General features: G+C 43.3%; 1 protein-coding gene across 2 annotated transcripts in view; it reads right to left on the bottom strand.

The window, feature by feature from the left end:
* IGF2BP3 (insulin like growth factor 2 mRNA binding protein 3) overlaps positions 1–15,276 on the bottom strand; it is a 72,058-nt gene extending 56,782 nt beyond the window's left edge. The window contains exons 1-2 of one of the 2 annotated variants that reach the window (XM_014054932.2): positions 15,019–15,276; positions 13,263–13,323 (exon numbers count right to left, since the gene is read on the bottom strand). In XM_014054932.2, the coding sequence (XP_013910407.1) occupies positions 13,263–13,323; positions 15,019–15,193 (236 nt within the window). In that variant the 5' untranslated portion in view covers positions 15,194–15,276. The remainder of the gene's footprint in view (positions 1–13,262; positions 13,324–15,018) is intronic. The other variant, XM_014054940.2, reaches the window with a different exon arrangement.
* Positions 15,277–16,644: the final 1,368 nt, after the last annotated feature.

A 16,644-nucleotide genomic window follows, 5' to 3' on the forward strand; every position in this document is an offset into this window, starting at 1 on the left:
CTCTTAGCACCCCCTTGCCTCTTAGCGCTCCCCTAAGTCATCCCACCACTCCCCAGGGGATGGTACTGCCTACTTTGGGAACCATTGGTTTAAAGCATCACAAAGTTGAGGTTGTTTTTCTGGAATAGCATAACATACCTTAAGTAGTCTAATTACAATTAAAATTGTTGTTTCATTTTTGAATCTTGGTTCAAATATGATTTTCAAACATGAAAGATTAAACCTAAAGATGGTGCCATTCTCCACTTCCATTCACTGCCAGGATTCAACAATGTGCATTTCTTTATAAGGAAACAGTTTGTTAAACTTTCTACATTTATTCTTTTAGGATGGAAAAGCAGAAGGGTAAAATGTATTTTGAGTATGGCCATCACATCCTATATCAAGGATTAGGGGCTATTCTATATATGAAATAAGATATCAAGCAGAAAAAGGGATAGCAGCCCATCCAAAGCCAAATAAATAAATGTTTCCATATACCTGCATGAAATCAGAGCTTAGACTGTTGAAATTGGCAACCTATTTCTTGTGTTCTGTCAACTCTGGGAATAAATGGTTTCACAGACTGTAAAAACACATTATTAAATCAGACATGACTCCTGGCAAATGCAGAGACACATCTATGTAGTGTCTTAACAGTTTTATAAATAGATTATCACTAGATTTTTTTCAATCTAATATAAAACCTAACAGAGATATAATTTGACTTATGACCATAACTGGTACCAAAATTCTAGCCATTGAGCTAAGCAGTTGTTAAGAGAAAAGTCATGTGACTGCTTTGCACAACAATCACAATCACAACATCCCTAGCTGTAGTTGTTAAGCTATCTTATGGGTTACTAAGCAAACAGGTGGTAGTGGGGGTGGAAAGGGTTCCACGCAGGAACTGAAAAACCTCTTTGGCAAAATCCAAGCAGGATTTTCATCCCCTGAGCAAAGAGACAGGCCTGCATTACCCCACTCACCTATGGCACCCTGAATTTCTTACTGCCTGCCCATTGTCTGTTTGGATTTCATCTCTCTCTTGAGATTTGCTGAAAGAGGACTTCAGCTCTTTTGGCAGGATTTTCAGCTAGCCCAGGGATAGGCAACCTTAAACACTCATAGAGCCACAAAGGTCCTAACCAGAAGCCTCCCATTCAATTATGAAGCTGACCAGAAATCCAGTTCCCCCACCATAGAGTCTCCTCCTAGTGCAGCATCCTTTTTCTTCTACTTGTCCTAACCGAAAGCCCTATCTAGTGTGGAGCTGACCAGCGACAGGGAGCCACAGCAGAGGAATGAAAGAGCCACATGTGGCTCCAGAGCCACAAGTTCTGTGTTAACCCCTAGAGCAGACCTGGGCATTTTATGACTCTGGGCTACATCCAACCCTTTGGCTGTCCCTGTTCAGCTCGTGTGAGGGCAATAGGAAATTAGAAATTAAATGTAAATAAGCACACTGCAGGAGACAAGAGAAGCCGAGTTGATCCAGTTTAGCAAGAGGGCATGGAAAATGCTTTCCTGCACCTGTGCAGAGCTTGGCCCTGACGCAGTTGAAGTGACAGAGTGGAGGCTTCAAATTAGATTACATCAACCCTTCTCATGTTGCCCCTTGGGAAAATTAATGCCCACCCCACCCTCTGCCTTAGAAATATGTTAGCCCGCTGAAAGGGCAGCCATAACTTCCCTGTCAACTTCCCATCTGATTTTGGGGGGAAGCTGGCAGGAAAGATTGCAAGTGGTGGCCATACGATAGCGAGGTGCTTGCAAACTGGTCATCAGTGCAAAATAGGTTGCAAAGCACACAGACTGCAATCACATGACTGTGGGAGTGGTACAACATATTGCCATGGCCTGAAATGCTTTATAATATTTCAAAGTACCCTTTCAAAAGCGATAATTCAGAACATCATTTATATGAACAGTTTCAGTTCAGTTTCAGTTTATTAAATTTATATGTCGCCCTTTTCCCCCGAAGGGGACTCAGGGCGGCTCACAACTCGAACCGGGGAGGGGGATACAGACAAAAGATTTAAAAACAACAGCATAACAATATATAATTTAAAACTCACAACAGTCATACCATTCGAGACGGGGGCAACAGCTCTTTAGCCCCAGGCCTGTCGGAACAACCAGGTTTTGAGAGCTTTGCGGAAGGCCTGGAGGGTGGTGAGGGTTCGAATCTCCACAGGGAGTTCGTTCCAGAGGGTCGGAGCAGCCACAGAGAAGGCTCTCCTCCGGGTAGTCGCCAGTCAACACTGGCCGGCGGATGGGATTCGGAGGAGGCCTAATCTGTGGGATCTAATCGGTCTAGTCGAGGTAATTGGCAGCAAGCGGTCTCTCAAGTACCCAGGTCCAATACCATAAAGGGCTTTATAAGTGACAACTAGCGCCTTGAAGCGTATCCGGAGACCAATAGGCAGCCAGTGCAGCTCGCGGAGGATAGGTGTAACGTGGGTGTATCGAGGTACACCCACAATCGCTCGCGCGGCTGCATTCTGGACAAGCTGAAGTCTCCGAATACTCTTCAAGGGCTGCCCCATGTAGAGCACGTTGCAGTAGTCCAGTCTAGAGGTCACAAGGGCACGAGTGACTGTTGTGAGGGCCTCCCGGTTCAGGTAGGGACGCAACTGGTGCACCAGGCGAACCTGGGCAAATGCCCCCCTGGTCACAGCCGACATGTGGTGTTCAAAAGTCAGCTGTGGGTCCAGGAGGACTCCCAAATTGTGAACCCTATCTGAGGGGCGTACTGTTTGACCCCCCAGCCTGAGAGATGGAACACTTGGCCAATTAGTAGGAGGGAAACACACCAGCCACTCGGTCTTATCCAGATTGAGTACAAGCTTGTTAAGCCCCATCCAGTCCCTAACAGCCTCGAGGCACTGGCACATCACGTCAACTGCTTCATTGAGTTGGCACGGGGCGGACAGATACAGCTGCATATCATCCGCATACTGGTGGTATTTTATCCCGTGCTGTCGAATGATCTCACCCAGCGGCTTCATGTAGATATTGAACAAGAGGGGGGACAGGACCGAACCCTGTGGCACCCCATAATTCAGGAGCCTAGGGGTCGATCTCTGCCCTCCGACCAACACCGACTGCGACCTGTCCGAGAGGTAAGAGGAGAACCACCGTAGAACAGTGCCTCCCACCCCCACCTCCCACCCCCACCTCCCACAGTCGTCGCAGAAGGATACCATGGTCAATGGTATCGAAGGCCGCTGAGAGGTCAAGGAGCACTAGGACGGAGGCATGACCTCCATCCCTGGCTCTCCAGAGATCATCAATCAATGCGACCAAAGCAGTTTCCGTGCTGTAGCCAGGCCTAAATCCCGACTGGAAGGGATCTAGATAATCGGTTTCTTCCAAGGACCGCCGGAGTTGAAAGGCTACCACTTTCTCAACAACCTTCCCCACAAAGGGGAGGTTGGAGACTGGACGATAGTTGTTTAAGACGGCTGGATCCAAAGATGGCTTCTTCAGAAGGGGTCTCATCACCGCCGCCTTTAAAGCGGGGGGGAAGAACCCCTCCCGAAGGGAGGCGGTAACAACCGCCTGGATCCAGCCCTGTGTCACTTCCCTGCTGTTAGCAACCAGCCAGGAGGGGCACGGGTCCAGTACACATGTGGAGGCACTTACAGCTCCCATGGCCTTGTCCACGTCCTCAGGGCTAACAGCTTGGAAATCAATCCAGTGATGTCCTTCCAGATTCTCCCCTGGTGCCTCAGCTGGTTCTGCGCAATTGGAGTCCAGGTCCATCCGAAGCTGAGCTACTTTATCCGCGAGGAATTGGACGTAATCCTCAGCTCTGCTCTGTAAAGGATCGCTCGTATCCCTCCTATTTAGGAGGGAACGGGTTATCCTGAACAGGGCGGCTGGGCGCGACTCAGTGGAAGAAATCAGAGAGGCAATGTGTCTTCTTTTAGTTGTCCTAATTGCCCGAAGATGGGCTCTGATGCTGGATGTTAAAAGTGCTCGGTCTGACTCGGACTTACTGGATCTCCATCGTTGCTCTAGGCGTCTCTTTCGGTGCTTCATCTCCCGGAGTTCCTCAGTAACCAAGGGGCCCTCCTGGATCCACTGCCTCGGATTGGCCGTAAAGGCGCAATCCGGTTAAGAGCCCCTGCCGCTGCTGAATTCCAAGCAGCAACCAGAGTCTCCGCCGGACTGCGGGCAAGGGTATCAGGAACAACCCCAAGCTCCGTCTGACAGCCCAAAGGGTCCATAAGTCGCCTGGGGTGGAACCACCTAATTGGTTCCTCCTCCCTACAGTGGGGGTTTGGTCTCCGAAAGTCAAGCCTCAGTAGGTAGTGGTCTGACCATGACAGGGGTAAGGTCTCACTACCCCTCAAACCAAGATCACAACTCCACTGCTCCGAGAGGAATACGAGGTCGAGCATGTGACCCGCCGAGTGAGTCGGGCCCCGAATTACTTGGGTCAAGCCCATAGCTGTCATGGAAGCCATGAACTCCTGCGCTCCATCAGAGTGTTCACAGAGTGAAGGCAAATTGAAATCCCCCAGAACCATAAGCCTGGAAAACTCAATTGCCAGCTCAGCTACTGACTTGAGGAGCGAGGGGAGGGCTGCTGCAACGCTGTTGGGAGGCAGGTACGTTAACAGCAGGCCCACTTGACCCTTGAGGTCCAACTTCACCAGCAAGGACTCACACCCGACAAGCTCCGGAGCAGGGGTCCTACGAGGTACTAGAGACTCTCGGATAACAATAGCCACACCTCCACCCCTTCCCTGGGATCACGGCTGATGTAGCACCTGAAAACCCTCTGGGCACATCTCTACGAGGGGGACTCCTCCCTCAGGGCCCAGCCAGGTTTCAGTAATACATGCCAGGTCTGCCCTCTCGTCTAAGATTAAGTCCCGGACGAGGGGAGCCTTGTGAACTACAGACCTGGAATTTAGCAACAGCAGCCTGAGACCAGGGTCCTGATTACTCGCGCCATCTGGCCTTGGAGTGGGACTCATAGGGCCGGAAGGAGGGATCTCTGTAACGTAGCGAGCCCTCCTTCCCCTGTAATGGCCAGCCCTAAAGTCCTCGCCATATCTGCCCCTCCCTGTTAAGACCGTAATGCTCCGGCCCACTCCCGTGTCCGTAGTCCCTCCAACCACCCCTATGGCCCCCGCATTCCCCGACAGGCCCTTCGAATCAGTCATCCTCTCACACAAACACAGCCACTCATCCATGCATTCCCCACATAGATCAGTTAAAACACAAAAAATACAGCAATAATGAGGTTAAAAAAGTGGGTACAGTCATCAATCCAACATACCAGTCACACCGCATTCCTAAAAGTTTTTTGCGCACTGCGCAAGAGAGGAAAAACTTAGTGTTCTTGATCTTCTCCTCTGCGGAGTCCAGTAAAAAGGGCAAGGCCCAAGAGTTTGAAATGGCTGGAGGGTTAATGTCAGTTGGGGGGGAGGTGCTGAGCAGGCCCCCTGCCCATGTCCTATTCGTCCCCTGCCTTCTCTTTCTGCAAAGATTAAGGCGCAGGATAGCATGCGGGATAGTATCTGGGAGTCTCAGCGAGGCCGGAGGTGGATTCAAGTATCCCAGCTCACTCCAGAATGTTGGTCCTGAGGGCGAAGGCAGGGGTAGAGCCGGTCGAAAGGCAAGGACAGTCAGGCGTCTAAAAGGGGGGCTCCTAAAGCAACCACGGATAGCAGCGGCAACAGCAACAGGAGCCGAGAGGCAGGCCATGATAGTCAAAAGAGTTGCGATGGAAGGGAGGGGGGATGCGTTTGGGTCGGCAGCAGTAACAGCAACAAGCCTAACCCTTAGGCCCACAGCACCCCAGCATCAAACTCACCAACCCCCCTGGGGGCAGCACACCCAGCGTCTCAGCCGCATCTTATAGACAAAATAGGACCGTGACATTCTTTAAACTGAAAATTATATATATTACTTGGTTGTTCCCATTCAAACATTAACCTGTTGCAATCCTGCTTAGCCTCCAAGTGCAGATGAGATGCCAATTATAAAACTATAAAGTTTTAATATAAAAATTATAAAATCTTTTGTCCATATATTCAGAATCCTTCAAATGATAAGGGAAATTCCAACGTGCAAAGAGAAACTGATTCTAGAAAATGTGCACTTCCCAAAATTATTTCACATTTATTCCCAAAACTATATTCCTTTTCCTAGGAATATGAGAAAGTTGAAACCAGTGAATCCTTTTAGAACGCCCTTACATCAATAGATTTGTGTATCTTTAATTCCCAATACAAACCACTATGCCAGTTCAGAAGCCAAAACTGGGAAGAGGGAGGAAAAGTTCATACATTTACCCTTCATTCAGAAAAACTGGACAGCTGTTACTTCAATTTCTTTGCCAAACAAATGAGCAGCTGATGGGAGTTGGGCAATGGAGAAGAATAGGTGGGTAAAATGGCCGCCTTATTTTAGGGTTTCCCTCATAATATTTTTGTTCTTTCCTTCAATATTTTATCGGCGGTCCATAGTTGAAAATAGCAATTTCAAACTATTTATATGCAGTATCACTGCCACAACAGAAGAAACAATAATTTTACCAATCCTATTATATAGCCTCAATCCTATTACACTAGCCTCAAAATCTGTTTCCCAATGAAGCCATCAATAATAAACAGTTTTGCTATTGATATTTTTGTCAACATTGTCATTTTTCCTATGGCAATCCCATGGTGCTATGTTGAATAACTGAGTGTTGTTACATAAATTGGTTTGAATATATTTAAAAATATTTTAATAGATAACTAAAAACTAGCCATTCTGTTAAATTAATCTCACTAGTGAAATTTAGTATTATGTGATGACTGTTATGTCTGTACAGACTAGAAGACACACAAATGCACATCCAGGGTCTTCCACAAAATCCTTTTACAACATTAATAAACACATACAACTAAAGCTGATCGACTTCTTTCTCCACATTTCTGATCATGGTTACAAGGCAGAATCAAATAATTATACTAGTAACACCTCCTCCTGGATTAATATCTCTGTAATCTACTAGTATTAAAGAAGGCAGTGCACTATAACGAGTTCTTAAGTTTAATTTATAAGATGGAGTTCATATTTAAAAGTCCACTTCATATTAGTAAAAACATCCTATTCTAAGGAGTATTTGCATTAAATGCAGATTTTATTTTAGATTCGCTTTTTTCAAAATGTTAGAACAAGAAAATTAAGGGAATTATGTGTACTATTTTTTTAAATTGCTCAGAAATGGTATTCTGCAGGATAAACAATTGTTACTGTAAAGAACAGCAAGCTTACAGTGTATGGTACAACTGACTTAAATAGAAATCATTCTCTCTTACAGGATATAACTAATTTAGAGGTCAAAAGAGCAGCGACTGTACTAATGGTAGAACTAATTCAGCTATATTTGTCTTTGTTTCATTATAGGAAGTATGGAATGAATGTTAACTTCCTTTTCCTTCTAAGTATCTTTAAACCAATCAAGCCAATCTTTAAACTTTGTATCAGCATACCCAGATACTGATTAATTTTCAAGTATATTGCATATCTTATAATCTATATCAAAAGCTTTCTACTGTATTTCTATGAAAACATGATAAAGGTATTTTCAATTGCTTGTAGTTTATAAAACCCATTTATTCATATTATAAAGTAAAAGATAAAGATGCTCTTGACACTAGTAACTGCATTTTGGCATTTTTCTTGGCTGTGTTATCAAAGTAATTCCAATTCCAGTCCAGTTAACCATCCTGGAATTCTCTGACAATCTCCCTCTATGTACTAATCAGAAGTGCGTGTGTCAGTGTGTCTGTGTATATGCGTGTGTGTGTATACATACATACACACACACACACACACACACACACACACCGTTTCCCCGAAAATACCACCTGTCCTGAAACCAAAGCCTTGCCACATTTTTCACATGGACAAAAATATAAGCCCACCCCCGAAAATAAACCCCTGGACAACCCCCCCTCCAGCCAGGCAGAGCACTGCTCACCAACATAGCGGCATCCTGAAGGCGCCAAGCCACAGGAACCAGGGGGAGAAAGGCGCTAACATTGCTTGCCACCTTCAAGATACCACTAGGTTGGGGAGTGGCGTTCTGCCTGGCCGGGGAGGGGGGAGAGTTGCCAGGTGGCTGATCCCTTGCAAACTGGCTCCTGAAGAGCCGGGCACAGCCTCAGGAGCAAAGCAGCCATGAGATGACCAAGCTCATGAGCAATCGCCTGGCAAACCCCCTATCCAGCCGAGCAGAGTGCCATTCACTGACCTAGGGGTCTAAGGTGCCAAGCCACATGACGCTCTGCCTACTCCCCAGCTCCCATGGCTTGGCACATTAGAGATACCCCCTAGGTCAGTGCATGGAGCTCTGCCTGGCTGGTGAAGGGGGTTGTGCGAGCGCCAGTTCCTACCCCAACAGGCATGCCTCCTAGCTTCAACATGTCCAGGCCCAGCTCTCCCTGCAGCAGCCACCGCAGTGCTCCAAGCATAACATCTTCGCTCAGCAGTGGCTTCAGGGAGACCTGGGCCTGGACATATTGAGGCTAGGAGGCATGCCTGCTGGGGCGGAACAGGCGCTCACGCAACCCCCTTCTCCAGCTGGGCAGAGCTCCATGCACTAACTTAGCGAGTATCCCTAATGTGCCAAGCCACAGGAGCTGGGGAGCGGGCAGTGCCACATGGCTTGGTGCCTTAGGGATACTCCCTAGGTCAGTGAACGGCTCTCTGCCCGGCTGGAGAGGGGGGTTGCCGGGCGGTTGCTCGTGAGCTTGGTCACCTCATGGCTGCTTTGCCCCTGAGACTGTGCCTGCTCTTCAGGAGCCAGTTCGCAAGGGAGCAGCCGCCCAGCAACCCCAAAACAATAAGCCCTCCCCTATAATAAGCCCAAGGCCATATTTTGTAAGTAAAAAGAAAATAAGACCCGGTCGTATTTTCGGGGAAACCGAAAATGTGTGTGCTTGCTGGTCTTGTTGCATTTGGGTCTTTTCCCATGTAAGATTGAGATTGTCTTGGCAACATTTCAGTGAGATTTGGGGCTTAAAGCATGGTCGGAGCTGCAGTCTTTATTTAAGTGGAATGATTGGTTGTGTGATTGTATCATGAATGGTAGATTGGTGCTGATTGATGCTGGCTGTGTGTCCATTGTTGTTTCATGTTGTAATGGCCTGGGTGGTGGGTGGGGCTCGTTTGTTGACTAGGGCTGGTTTCCAGGTGTCTGGTAGGCGGGAGGTATCATCATGTTTATTCATGTTGTGGGGGTGTTTCTCTATTTTGATAGCTTCCATGATTATTCTCTTGAAGTGTTCAGTTTTGGAGATTTGGTTCCTTCAAAATTTCATGTCCTGTAGCTTTAAGGTGCTGGAACCAGCATATATATATATATATATGCTGGTTCCAGCATATATATATAATGTGTACAATCCATATATATGGATTGTACACATTATAGACATTTTGTAAACTTTTTAATACAATGGTTTGGATATAGCACTATAGAACATAAAGGCTAATATGAAAGACAATATGGGGAGACTACTCAAAACCTTTAATTCCTTTCATAGAACTAGATTTCCTAAGAACATTTTAAAGTATCAATCAATTTTCAGTATTTTTCTCACCCATATTTTTTTAAATTATTAGGTAAATTGTTTAATTATTCAGTAAACCAGAACATACCATATTTTGTGCAGAACTCTGATCTGAATAATATATGTATGCTAATCTGTGGTCTAGGTATATTTTTCAAGTAGTTTGTGAAAATACTAAAGTTGCTTTATTTTTTAATCACCAAATTCATGTCTGTCATATAAATGTTACCAAATAGAATGGCAGAGGAAGACAGGTGATTTTTTGCCTCATAATTGTCCTTGTTCCATAAAACACTTGACATAATTACTATGGAAAAAAAATTAAATTAGAAGGTCAATGAGCAGTCTCGTCTCTTCAGCCATCTCATTTTTCCAACTCTCTAAACCACAGTTTCTCGTTTTATGAGCACTACTCGACATTGGGAATTTGGGTGGCAGAGAGAAGTTTATAAAATGTTGAGACAAAGAAAAGGATGGCTTAACCTTGGTATCTGAACTATAAGAATTAGAAGGTTGTATGTTTGTTTTAATGTGCAGGAACAATTCATAATATACCACCAGGCACTGCTATACATGAGCTCGGAGACAAAAAAATTGCTGAGCATATTTGTTTCACTTCTAATCATCTGTTACAAAGTAAAGGTACATGATTAGGAAAGTAACACACACACAGATTCCCCCCAAAAAACACACTCAGAGACATATGCTGTAAAGTAGATTAGTATCTTTCCTCAAAAAAATAGTACTTTCAAGAAGATTCTAATTTTAGGGATAAATGTCATACCTATGGAATTTGAGAGGATGAAATAATATTTATACTCAAGGACTGACTCAATATAATGTAGCCTAGCCCACAAGAATCAGGTTCCACTCCGAAGCTATACTATTCAGATGATACAATGTTATTTGAATAATCAGTCTTTGGTATGTATATTACCCAACAAAGTAACAGCTGCTGAAGCAAACTAAATACTATCTAAAAGGCATGCATACAAAGATTTCCAATATGCATGCATGAACTTGTTTTATATAGTTTTTCTCTTTTGTGAGAAGTGAAAATCATAGCTAAGAATACATTCTTTTCAAACGTGTGGCTAAATAGCAGCAATGTTACAATGTCATTTCCAAGTTCTGAATGAAGTAACTTAAAGTTCCATAATATAGTAAGGTATTTTCTATTATTCACGAAGTCATGAATACCAAAATATTATATTCTTGTGTTCCCTTGAGGTTTCCTAGTAAGTCAGAAATTGCTTTCTTAATATAACTATTATAAAAACGTTGTTCTTCTCCATCTCCTGTGTTTTCTCTTTAATCTATTTGGAATATGCCAACCACTATTACTCTCACCCACAAAATTTACCATTTGCCTGTCTGAGGATTTCAATGAGCATTCAAGAACATTAAAGTTCTACACTGCTTTTCATAGCCGTTATAAAGGTTAATTCTGTAAATATTGATGCAACATCTTTTAATTTAGGAGCTCAAAGTGCTGGAACGCAATATGTTCTTGAAACTCTTTTTCCATAGAAAAAGATGTATTTCTTGCAATAACTGGACCTACAAATGTAATTTATATTTATAACAATACTGAAACCATTAATACATGAATTAATAATATACCCTTGGTCTCACCAAACTAAGTGAAAGAGAAATACCTAGAACATAAACTAGAATAATTATATGGAAATAGACATATCACTAAATTGTTCAGAATTTTTCTTACCAAAAATACTTGTTTTAATGCAATTTGTGTATGTTTCTTAATATATGTATAGTTGTCAAATGACCAAGTGAAACATTTAACCAATCAGATCAGTCCCAGATCAATTGGTACCAACTGCATATATTTTCTACTAAGAAACAAACGTGGGGGGAGTTTATAATACATTTTTATTACTAACTTAGTAATAGTAATAAACTTAGCTAACTTAAAATTTCTAAACTATCAATTAAACATATATTTTGCCTTAAAGATATTCAATTATTTATACAGATCTTTATACAAAGAACTTTTAAAAAGTGTTATAAAAGAAAAACTGAGCAAACAATGAAAAATATTTCTTCTCAGAGAATGTTAATTTTTTACTTAAAAAGGACTATATACTTTTTAATTGTGTAACAATAAACAATATTATTTACAACCAAACACATTGTTATAAATTGTTTTCATTATTTCATTGGAAGTCTTCCTGGGTTCCACAAGACTTTATTTCCAAATGGGTTATAGTCTATATTTTTTTTTATCTGGCCTTCATATCAGATATTTTACATATGCATTCTGTATTGAACATTTAAATTATGTTTTCAAAAGTATGTTAATCATTGATGGCCTTTTAAATAATTTTAGCAAAAATCTCTTCCATGCAAAGCAGTTGAAATAAAATAAATTTATTTGCAGATATTTTTTCAATCAATACCAATATCGTGGTATACTTTTTCTGCATACTCAGGTTCAAAGCAATAACCCAATGAAGAGAAAATGTATCGAAGAAATTTTTAACATTTTAGCATTTGGGACTCCAGAGGATGATAGATGACAGAAAGGCCTGGAGAAATGTTGTCCATGGGGGTCAGACATGACTTCGCAACTAATAATAACAACTGCTTGACAGTAATAAAAATGTATTATAAACTCATTACAATTTCTCATTTTATAAGTATGATGATGTTAATATTGGCTATTGTATGACTTTGCATGATACCAATTTGCAATGTGTATCTTAAGAAATGTATTTCTGGTATATATTTTCAAATATGTAGTGTATACCTAGGAACTAGTTCTTAATTTTTAATGAAGTTTTAAATAAGCCTATACATAATGGATATCACTAATGAGTTTACAAATGAAATGTGAGTGCAGAAGTGTTCAGTAAGCATAACAAAATAAATACCAGTAGATTTAACACACAACAGATATGGCAATTGACACTGGTATTCTGCCAACAACCTCTTACATTTCCAACTAAAATTCTTTAAATAAGTGTTATATATTTTCTCAATAAGAGATAATCTAATATATATCTAATATAAGTTTCAAACTTTTTGTAAAGGTCTTTTAAAAGATTTTTAAAAAAAATGTTTTTACTTAGTTAATATTTATAACTAGGTTTCAAATCTAAAAATAACAACAAAAATGCAAAATTTGTGTTCTTTAAAAACTGGGAATACTTTATAACCCTGATTATTCAGGAATTGAAAATGGATGTACTTGTCCCAGGGTTAAGTTGCTCTAATAGATAGATTCAAATGTATCAGCTCCATAAAAATTGTACTGCTAACTACTCCCTTCACCCAGTTCAGTAAAGGCTAATTAGGTATAAGCATTCATTGCCATAAAAAAATTAACCACTGTCTACCTTATAATATCTTTTGATGAGAAAATACTTCAATTCAACATCGTGGCCCTTTTACAAAATAATAGTATCCTCTCAAATTTCAGACCACCAACCTTGAAAGATGACTGACCTCATTTATCTTTTGACATTTCAACATGCTAATTCTTAATGTTAAATTATTTCTTTTAAACTAATTGCATTACACAATATTTTAATATTTAAACTTTCACAATCACAACTCTCTTGACAGCTTCCCCTTAAATATATTACTAATTTCAGATTAAAGTACTTTCTCAATCTCTTATAAATAATGCACTTTTCAATTTAGGCATTAAACTATGATGTGTATGTAATAAAATACCTTTGTCTTTTGGGAACTGAATGTTCAACTTCTAGGAGTTTACCATGCAGCTCCACTTTACCTGCAAACAGTAACACAACTCATTATAGAATGAATTAAGTGCTCTCCCACTCCTTCAGATCTTCTAACGCCCTACTGAACTGAATATGTAATGATGTAGAACACCACAAATACAACTCATTTTATGTGTTTTAAAAATGTTGTAGGATAGTGGGAAAGTCACAAAGGTAACCTTAGAAGAGGCCAATTTCCAAGATAAATCTCAAACTAGCACTAAGAGACTAAAATTGATGCTTATTATTTAACCTATGCTTTCCAAAATATGTGGAAATGTTAACTGCACAAAGACATATATACATATGTATGTCTCCCTTGACGAAAAGAACAGGCCTCTAATAACTTGTCACGAGGAAACAGGAACTGCTGGTTTCAGTGAAAAATGAGCGCTCCCCACGCGTTTTTTCCTGGAAATACACCCTCTCATGTCTTCTTTCATATGCCTACTCCCACAGTCACCGGCTGAGACAAGGTTTCCCCCCCTCCCCCAGCTCAGAGGTGGAGGAGAGGAAAACAGGACTCAAATGAAATCATTCAGTTTAACCAGCCTCCCCCGTTCAGCCCGCCAAGTCGTCTTTCACACAAAAACAGGATGTAGAAACTGAGAGGTCGAGATGCTCAGTGAATGCCTGAGAGCCAAAGGAAAACCGAAATGACACCCAGAAACAGCGGCGAATTGGGCTTTCAGGCCTCGACCTCTCTCCCGAAAGAGGGCAGGACGCCGAGGAGCAGGAGGAGGAGCCCTTTGTTGTTGTTTTATTTTAACCAGCCAAAGTTTGGCTTTCAATGTGAGAAGTAATCAACAGCCCCATGCTCGACAACTCTCCCCTCACAAATTCAAAATAAATAGGGGGCAGGGAGGGAAAGAGAGCGTAATTTAGAAAAGTCAGCGAAAATCTCCGGCCGCGCACGCTTTGCGCTTCCAGCAAAGCCTGAGGCGCCGCACGTTGCCTCCATGGAAAGGCTCGTGTTTCATTTCCACCTGCCCCCACGGACAACTGGAAACTTACATCTCTCTGCCGCGGCATTCCGTGCGCGAGCGTTTAGACCGAGGGGAGTCCCTGCGCCACGAAATAGGTGGCTGCTAGTTGGGCCCTGACGTGTGCGTTTCTGCGCGCGCCTCCCTTTTTCTACTACTGTGGGCGACGTTTAGCGCGTCTTCTCTCCCTCTCCGACACGCCGTTTTCTCGAACACGTTTGAAATGCTATTTTTAAGTGGGAGGGGGGAGAGAGAAAGAGCAGCAAATTCTCCGAGTCCAGCGGTCTTGTAATTTCTATTCGCAATGCTTTTTTCCCCTCGAAAGAAACGGCTTGAACCCCAGCCATTCCCGCGTTACCTGACAAGAGTGCCCGAGGCTGCAAGGAAGGAGAAGCAACCTCCTCGAGGGAATCTAAGCAGTGCTCTCTCGGGGGGCCCGAGCAGCGCGGCTGGAGTCCTTCAGAATAAGTGCAGCCTATATACCCGAACCCCGCACCGAAATAAACCCGTCAGGAAGAGCCTTCGGACCGAATCGAGTGGTTATAATCCGGGAGTAGGAATTTTAAATCAAAATGACGAGGGCAATACGCAGAGGGGTGGAGCACAGGGAATTCTTACCGGGGGGTTATTGGAGCAGGGGAAGGCAGCGGATGGCGCCCTTAATTGAGCGTGCGGGTAGTAGGAAGCTAAGGCTGGGATGGCTGAGGGAACTTCACCCACCTGAAAGTGCCTCGATGGCCTTCATAGCCCAATTCTCGTCGGGGCAGTCCACAAAAGCATATCCCGTCTTCACAAGAAACTGGCCGGTGAAAGGAATCTTGGACTCTTTAAAGATACTTTCCAGGTCCATGGGGCACACGTTTTCGCCCAGGTTCCCGATGTACAGCTTGTTCATCTTCTTAGCGAAAAATAGACCTTTGCTTAACGACAATTAAAGAAAACATGCACAGGCTGACTTGAATCAACAACAAAAAACACCCCCCCTCAAATGATTCTTGGAATCAAAATAAGAGAGGGCGGGTGCAGAGAGAAAGAGAGGCAGAGAGAAGACTTATAACTGCAGCCTGTATCCGTCCGTCTCCCACCTACCCCTCCCTCCCGCTTTAGAGTTAAAAAAAAAACCCTGTGACCAAATACTGAACATTCGCTGCGCTACCCGAGGAAATCACGATGCGTTCGGAACTGCGATGGCGGTTTTAAAAAAGGGAAAGGGAGGAGAAAGGTGGGGGGGGGGGAAACTACTTTTTTTCTCTTACCCCCAAGCCCGCTTGCAAGCAGCAGGCGGAGTATGAAAATGTTACAATACGAGAGGACAGGCACCGCCTCTTCCAAAAAGAGAGAGGGAGGAAGGAGGGGAAAGAAAAAAAATCACTTGAATAGTCCGGCTTTTTGAATGAGCCACGTGTTCATACTACCAATCAACTTCTCACGTGAGGAATACGAACGCCTCAATTAGATAACAGCAGATTTAAGCTCAGGGAGTCACAAAGGAGTAGAAAGCGAGCTCGGTTTGGCCGTTCAGAGCAAGTTTTTTTTTTTTTTTTAAAGAGCGGCATTTGATCGGCTAGGACTCCTGACCGCGTGCTCTTTCCCCTGTTTTCTACTTTCTCCTTCGGATTTAGTTGCTGTGTATACGAACTATTTCCTTTATGCCAAGTTTCTCTGCCTTTCGAGGCTCAGAAGCTCCCTCGCCTGGATCGGGACAACAGTATAACTACAAAGGGTGAAGAGAGACGAAATTCCTCCCTACCTTTAATCTAGGGGAAAGGCAGAAGAGCAGGAAGGCGGCGACCAAATGTGACACAAAGGCCACCCATTCGCCTTCCCCGCAATCCCTGGGGTTCCCCAAAGTGTGCCTGGGCCTGCTGAGTTATTATAGCTCCTAAAGAACCTCCGTGGGATATCAAGGGAAAAACACTGATCTCAGAGCTAGCCTTCCACACAAATTCATGGACGATGCGCTAGCACCACTTTTGCCCGGGATTTCGCGTTTGGTAGCTCTGTCTAGTGCCTTGTTCACAATTGGCTACACGCCAGAGAAAGACCAAAGGGTCTCGTAGAGGGCGGGAGGAGGAGGAACGACCGTCTCCTTGAAACAGCTCCCACCCACCTCTTTCCTTCCTGCATAATAATGTTTCTGGCAGTTTGATGAGCGTTCGTTGCATCGATTCTAGAGCTCAACATTATGAATCGGGAGGACAAAGGGGTGGAGGCCAGTTGGAGGGTGATTAAAAAGTGGGAGTGCGCAGGGGGAAGAGGACAATGTGCTCCTCTGGATGTCTCCCCCTTCCCAAGCTGTTTCCTTCCTCCATTATTTCAAATTTAGTAATGGTGATTTCTGGCTCA

Source organism: Thamnophis sirtalis, unplaced genomic scaffold (assembly GCF_051295495.1).
Source record: "Thamnophis sirtalis isolate CommonGarterSnake01/CBP01778 unplaced genomic scaffold, rThaSir2_p1.2 scaffold_4, whole genome shotgun sequence".
Taxonomy (NCBI): domain Eukaryota; kingdom Metazoa; phylum Chordata; class Lepidosauria; order Squamata; family Natricidae; genus Thamnophis; species Thamnophis sirtalis.